We start from the raw sequence: 7,351 nt of genomic DNA on the forward strand, positions 1-7,351 counted from the left end.
TCAGCTCGTTTCTTCGTTCGTCGCTAGTGGTTCCCTCCTTCGTGGGCCCTAAACATTTCGTAAGCCCTAGGCACGGTGGGCACAATGGGAAGACCGGCGCTGCTGCCATGCTGTTTACAGCCAGCTCTTTTCAAAAGTCGGGGTTTTTACCTCTCTGTCTGCCCGTCTCCCAGGCTGGATGCTAAGGAAAGAGCAAACTTCAGGAAACAACAGCAAGTGCAGGGGTTAATGTGCCATCTGAATGTGGTAAAACTGCGAAAACGGCTCGCTAATCCACCCTGTAAAGCTTCAGAGGCAAACCTCCCTGCGGCACAGGCAGTGTGGAATGAGAGCAGTACCAGTTACGCCCCTAAGGGAGGGAAAGCAGGTAAAATAGGCTAACCTCTCACGCCAGTGTGTGTTGCACAGATATCTGCTCCAGGGTCCCTACCGCGCTGCAGATCAAGGCGATGGGGAACGGGAACAGCATCTTAACCCCCGCCCAGCTGGAGTGCCTGGACACCGACACCTTCCAGGCCTCCCTGGAGGTGCTGGCGTCGGTGCCCGGCTTCAGCCCCCTGCAGCTGGCTGCCCTGAAGACCGTGGCTCTGAAGGTAAGACCCCGAGCCCTGGGCTCCGTTCTCTCCCGAACGCCTGGGACGTACGTGCTGCTTTCCAGCCACTCACGGGGCAGGTGGGCCAGGAGCGAGAGAGCAGTGGCTCTCTGTTTTGGCCGTTTCCTGCTGGGAGCCGCTGCACCCAATCTGTTTATGATCAGACCGTGGAATGGGGGGAGGGTGGTGCATGCTGCACGTGGATTGACAGCGGGTGGGCCAGGTGGTACCGCACCCGCCGCACACGGATCGACAGCCGGTGGGCCAGGTGGTACCGTACCCGCCACACACGGATCGACAGCCGGTGGGCCAGGTGGTACCGTACCCGCCGCACACGGATCGACAGCGGGTGGGCCAGGTGGTACCGTACCCGCCGCACACGGATCGACAGCCGGTGGGCCAGGTGGTACCGTACCCGCCGCACACGGATCGACAGCCGGTGGGCCAGGTGGTACCGTACCTGCCGCACACGGATCGACAGCCGGTGGGCCAGGTGGTACCGTACCTGCCGCACACGGATCGACAGCCGGTGGGCCAGGTGGTACCGTACCTGCCGCACACGGATTGACAGCGGGTGGGCCAGGTGGTACTGTACCTGCTGCACACGGATCGACAGCCGGTGGGCCAGGTGGTACCTGATGGATGGTACCTGCTGAGCCATTCAATCACCCGGGAGGTGCAGCAGGTACGGCCCGGCCCATTCCAATTGTATAACCTCACAGCCGATTAATGGTCTCTCACACACACACACACACACACACACACACACATCGGCAGCAGGTGCTGCAGGAGGCCTGCGCATCCTCGCGGGGCGGTCAGGAAAGGCGTGAGGAAACAGCCACGTCTCTAGAGCCCTGCGGGGGCCGGGGGCGCGCTCTGTCCCCTTGCGGATAGCTGCCGCTGCTGCTGTAACCTCCTGCCTGTGTTTCAAGGCCTTCCCCGAGCCGGCTGACGAGGACATCGCGGCCCTGAAGAGAATCACCCTGGCCTTCACCTCGAGCGACGTCAGCCAGTCCATCACGATGATCTCCATCGACACCCTGTCCTCCATCGGGCAGTACAGGGACTGGCTGAACAACGTAAGTGCTCTTGATCTTTTGGTCTGGCGCACAGATTTCTATACCTGTAATACAGTTCATGTAACTGTGTCACCTCATCGCACTCCTGCTTTTATTTCCTATAGGGTACCCCACAGTGAGGTTTCATCTAATTAGACTGCTGCTGATTATTAATGATAATGGGTGATGGAACAAAACCTGGGACTCTGATCATCCCACAAAAATATATCAAAGTGAAACACATGTGTGAGATCAGTTCCCTGTAGATGCAACTGACTTTTATCCTTGGTTTATCCTGATTCATTTATTTCTCTTTGCAGCTAAGAGTGGCAAAAGAGATCTTGGCCATCTTTCTCAGAGACAACCCTGTCGACACCTTAACCAGCAGACAACTGATAGGTCTCAAATACTTCCTGTGTGCTTTCACTGCAGACCAGGTCAAACAGCTGTCCGCTGAGGAATACAGGTGAGTTCAGGTCAGGCAGCTCTTCACTGGGTGGTACAAATCTCATCAGGTCAAACAGTTGTCTACTAAGGAGACCAGGTGAGACCAGGTCAATCACCTCTCCACTGAGGACACCAGGTCAATCACCTGTCCACTGAGGAGACCAGGTGAGACCAGGTCTATCACCTGTCCACTGAGGACACCAGGTCAATCACCTGTCCACTGAGGAGACCAGGTGAGACCAGGTCAATCACCTGTCCTCTGAGGAGACCAGGTGAGACCAGGTCAATCACCTTTCCACAGGAGACCAGGTGAGACCAGGTCAATCACCTTTCCACAGGAGACCCGGTGAGACCAGGTCAATCACCTGTCCACTGAGGAGACCCGGTGAGACCAGGTCAATCACCTGTCCACAGGAGACCAGGTGAGACCAGGTCAATCACCTGTCCACTGAGGAGACCCGGTGAGACCAGGTCAATCACCTGCCCACTAAGGAGACAAGGTAAGACAAGGTCAATCACCTGTCCACTGAGTAGGACAGGTCAATCACTTGTCCAGCCAAAGACAACCTCTACAGTTTCACCACTCTAACATACAGAGAAGCAGCCCTGCCTGAATGTTGTATGAATGACAAAACCACCGTGACCATTCTGTAACTAAGCACAAAATGGATTAATGAGGGGGTGGATTTCTGTTTAAGGGGGTGTCACTGCAAGGATTCAGAAGAGACCAACTGTCTTGCCTTGTTGTGAAGCCACAGAAAAAACAGCTCCACAGGAATGCGATTCTTCGATCAGTTATTAACATAATGGAAGTCACCTGTAGCCCTACATGTGCTGCCCGGACCCTGCCTTCTTAATTAACACTGATCATGCGTTAAGTGGCTTGCTGCACACAGCTGGAGATCAGGCCAGGCGCGAGCTGGAGGAGTGAGGCAGCGGCCGCAGGGATTGACTGCCTGTGTGTCTGCTGCTCTTGCAGTGCCGCGGCTCGTGAAATTGGCCAGCTGGAGTGCCCTGCGGAGGTGCTGCTGGCCCTGCAGGAAAAGGCTGTGGAGGCCTACGGAGACCCCAGCCTGTGGACTAAGGATGAGATGGACACTGTGGGCACTGTCACAGGTACGGATGGGATGCATGAGCACTGACCACACTCCACAACCCCAGACACACACTGACCACTCTCAATAATCTCACGCATGTGCTGACCACTCTCAGTAACCTTGCATACACACTGAGCATTCTCAATATCATCACACACACACTGACCACTCTCAATACCCTCACACACACTAACCACTCTCAATACCCTCACACACACACACTGACCACTCTCAATACGCTCACACACACTGACCACTCTCAATATCATCACACACACACACTGACCACACTCCTCAACCCCAGACACACACTGACCACGCTGAGCATTCTCAATATCATCACACACACTGACCACTCTCAATACCCTCACACACACACTGACCACTCTCAATACCCTCACACACACTGACCACTCTCAATAACCTTGCATACACGCTGAGCATTCTCAATATCATCACACACACTGACCACTCTCAGTACCCTCACACACACACTGACCACTCTCAGTACCCTCACACACACTGACCACTCTCAATACCCTCACACACACTGACCACTCTCAATAACCTCTCACACACACACTGACCACTCTCAATACCCTCACACACACTGACCACTCTCCATAACTTCACTCACACGCTGATCAGTCTCCATAACTCCACCCACACACTGACCACCCTCAACAATCCCAGACGTGCACTGACCACTCTCAACTCCACTCACAAAGAATGCAGTCCCTCCAAAACCAACCGGCATCTATGAAGATGCTGAAATACTTTAATACGTTACCTTTGATTTTACCTCGAATGGGTGCAGCACTGCTCTTAGGTCCCTGGGCCCTCCTGTGTGGAGTTTGCATGTTCTACCTGGGTTTGCATGGTTTGTCTCTGGGCTCCCTGTCCTAGCAATCCTACGCAGGACTGTCTTTCCGATTATGGATGGATGTACCTTAAATTCACATGAACAGATTATCTTCTTTGACAGTGCACGCCATATACAATACATCTGAGGTCAAATGCTTTCATTAAATTTGCAAGTAAATGCTGCTGGTCTATGACCTATGGGGGGGTGGAATGAATTTCAGGAAACCTGTCATTTTGCTCCACTGTCGAATTTTGCCCTGCAGCTTCCCTGAACAGCTCACAGATCAGCAGCATCAGCGAAGACGCCCTGAGTTACATCACCCCTGAGGCGATCTCACTCATTCCTCCCAGCGTGTTCAGGGTAAGAGCAGGCCTGGCCCTGCTGGGGGGGTCCGTGCCCTGTTGAAGACCAGCTGCAGGCAGGCCCTAGTTGAGGGTGAGCGGGACGTGCAGCAGGAAGAAAATGAGCTCACCAGCTTCCAGCACGTCGGGAGAAGGGTGTCTCCGAGGATTGACAGCTCCGGGCTCCAGCGCAAAACCTAGAATCCAGGCAGCTTCTTGTCTTGATGCTGTGCATGACAGCAAAAAAGGGGACAATTTAACATAACATCACTTTATCAACCCTATACAATTTCTTGCATTAGGAATTTCTTTTTGCAGACTCCAGCTTGCTCTCCATGAGACACACAGACAGGGAGAGAAGCTTGGGGTCAGAGCGCAGGGTTAGCTATTGTACAGCGCCCCTGGAGCAGCTGGGGTTAAGGGCCTTGCTCAAGGGCCCAATGGAGTAGGATTTCTCTGCTGGTTGCGGGATTTGAACTGGCAACCTTCCAGCCATAGGCACAGCTCCTTAGCCACAGAGCCACCGCTCTGCCCTCAATTAAAAAGATCCGCCGCCGTGTCCTGTTGGAGCGAGCGAGAGCTGCCAGTCTGGGTCAGGCCCGGGTCAGAACGCCGGGCAGCGGAGGAGACCGGTGCCCGGGCGGACAGCTGAGGGCGCTGTTGTGTGCGTTGCAGGCGCTGTCTCCTGACCTTCTGAGCAGCCTGGGCATCGAGAACTACGCGGCAGTGAGTGAGATGCAGTGGGCGGTGCTGGATGACGCCCAGAGAGACGCGCTCAACCTCAACTCTGGGGCGTCCATCTCCACCACAGGGGGTAAGTACCAGCTGCTGTGGGCTGTCTGTCTCCAGCACAGGGGGTAAATACCAGCTGCTGTGGGCTGTCTGTCTCCACCACGGGGGGTAAGTACCAGCTGCTGTGGGCTGTCTGACTCCAGCACAGGGGGGTAAATACCAGCTGCTGTGGGCTGTGTCTCCAGCACAGGGGGTAAATACCAGCTGCTGTGGGCTGTCTGTCTCCAGCACAGGGGGGTAAATACCAGCTGCTGTGAGCTGTCTCCACCACAGGGGGTAAGTACCAGCTGCTGTGGGCTGTCTGTCTCCACCATGGGGGGTAAGTACCAGCTGCTGTGGGCTGTCTGACTCCAGCACAGGGGGGTAAATACCAGCTGCTGTGAGCTGTCTCCAGCACAGGGGGTAAATACCAGCTGCTGTGAGCTGTCTGTCTCCAGCACAGGGGGTAAATACCAGCTGCTGTGGGCTGTGTCTCCAGCACAGGGGGTAAATACCAGCTGCTGTGAGCTGTCTGTCTCCAGCACAGGGGGTAAATACCAGCTGCTGTGAGCTGTCTGTCTCCAGCACAGGGGGTAAATACCAGCTGCTGTGAGCTGTCTCCAGCACAGGGGGTAAATACCAGCTGCTGTGAGCTGTCTGTCTCCAGCACAGGGGGTAAATACCAGCTGCTGTGAGCTGTCTGACTCCAGCACAGGGGGTAAATACCAGCTGCTGTGAGCTGTCTGTCTCCACCACGGGGGGTAAATACCAGCTGCTGTGAGCTGTCTCCAGCACAGGGGGTAAATACCAGCTGCTGTGAGCTGTCTGTCTCCAGCACAGGGGGTAAATACCAGCTGCTGTGAGCTGTCTCCAGCACAGGGGGTAAATACCAGCTGCTGTGAGCTGTCTCCAGTACAGGGGGTAAGTACCAGCTGCTGTGGGCTGTCTGTCTCCAGCACAGGGGGTAAATACCAGCTGCTGTGGGCTGTCTGTCTCCAGCACAGGGGGTAAATACCAGCTGCTGTGGGCTATCTGACTCATCCAGAAGGGGTACCAGCTGATGTGGGGCTCCAGATCCCAGTCCCTCTGTAACAGGTTTTCATCCTTTAATAGTGGGGACCCTATTAACGCCTTGCAACACAGACCCCCCTGGATTAGAAATACAACCAAAATGAATTCTACCATAAGTATAAAAATACTACCTTTAAATAATAAGACATATGAAAAACCTTGAAAAGTGTAACTTCCCTCTTCTGTCCTTTCACTACCTTTTTTTCTCCTTTGCTTGTCTCTTTCACATCTCTGGTTTCCTTTTTTCTTTCTTCCTCTTTTTATGCGATGGTTGGCTCCACACAGTCAGTCGAGGTTCCAAGTCTGTCAAGCCACGACGACTGTTCGCATGTGTTCCTTATTAGTATATGGAACCGGGTGCTGGTCTTTGTTTTTTTTCCCCATAAAGAAACAAACAAACTGAACATAAATAGTAAGAGCTTAAAAGCAGAAGTAGGGGTTAACAGATCACCGCGAGCACAATCAGAGCAGAACAAGCGCTCAAATCCAAGTACAATCTTACAAACTACCGCCCCAGTGTTACTGAGTCAGCATGCAGGCTAAAGCTTTTCCGTCTGTATCCCCCAGAGACCAGCTCGTCCGGCGGCCTCAGCTCCACAGCGGCTCCTGTCCTGGTTCTGGTGCTGACCCTGGCGGGCCTGTCCTTCTAGACAACCTGATACGGATGGGCTCAGGTACCTCTGGCCTCCTCTCCTGGTCACTGTTCCAGAGCTAGAGCACGACCAGCCCTAATCTCCCCCTGTTCCACTGTCCAGGGCCGACCCCCTCCTCCCTAACCTGCAGCCTCTGAGGGAGCCTTTTCCTTCTGATCGAGATCCGTTCCTCTCTTCTGTCACCCACGTCGCGTGTGGCTGCGCGCCGGCCTGCGCCGTTCTGCAGAAACACTCAGGACAGATTTAGAAGTTTATGTCAGAGCCTGTGCCCGGGCAGGGCGTGCTGAATCGGCGACAAGATCACGAGATTTGCTTTTCGGATTTGCTGATGATGTGGTTGCACGGCCTCAGGCTCACCCCCTCCTGCCGGATTTTTACTAAGGCGAAGGGGATTGGAAGACCGGAGTTGAACATGGTGGTGCAGCTCAGTACTGCAAGAACAGATGCATTGATGG

At 54.4% G+C, this 7,351-nt stretch overlaps 1 protein-coding gene across 1 annotated transcript; it reads left to right on the forward strand.

Moving 5' to 3' along the window:
- Positions 1-1,528: 1,528 nt before the first annotated feature.
- Positions 1,529-6,963, forward strand: LOC148816663 (otoancorin-like). The gene is made up of 6 exons (XM_088939310.1): positions 1,529-1,672; positions 1,972-2,117; positions 3,078-3,214; positions 4,323-4,420; positions 5,077-5,215; positions 6,811-6,963. Exons 1-6 carry the CDS (start codon positions 1,616-1,618, stop codon positions 6,891-6,893), a joined length of 660 nt encoding a protein of 219 aa, XP_088795436.1. The 5' UTR covers positions 1,529-1,615; the 3' UTR covers positions 6,894-6,963.
- Positions 6,964-7,351: the final 388 nt, after the last annotated feature.

The sequence above is a fragment of the Atractosteus spatula genome, chromosome 22 (genome assembly GCF_055471065.1).
Source record: "Atractosteus spatula isolate fAtrSpa1 chromosome 22, fAtrSpa1.hap1, whole genome shotgun sequence".
NCBI lineage: Eukaryota > Metazoa > Chordata > Actinopteri > Semionotiformes > Lepisosteidae > Atractosteus > Atractosteus spatula.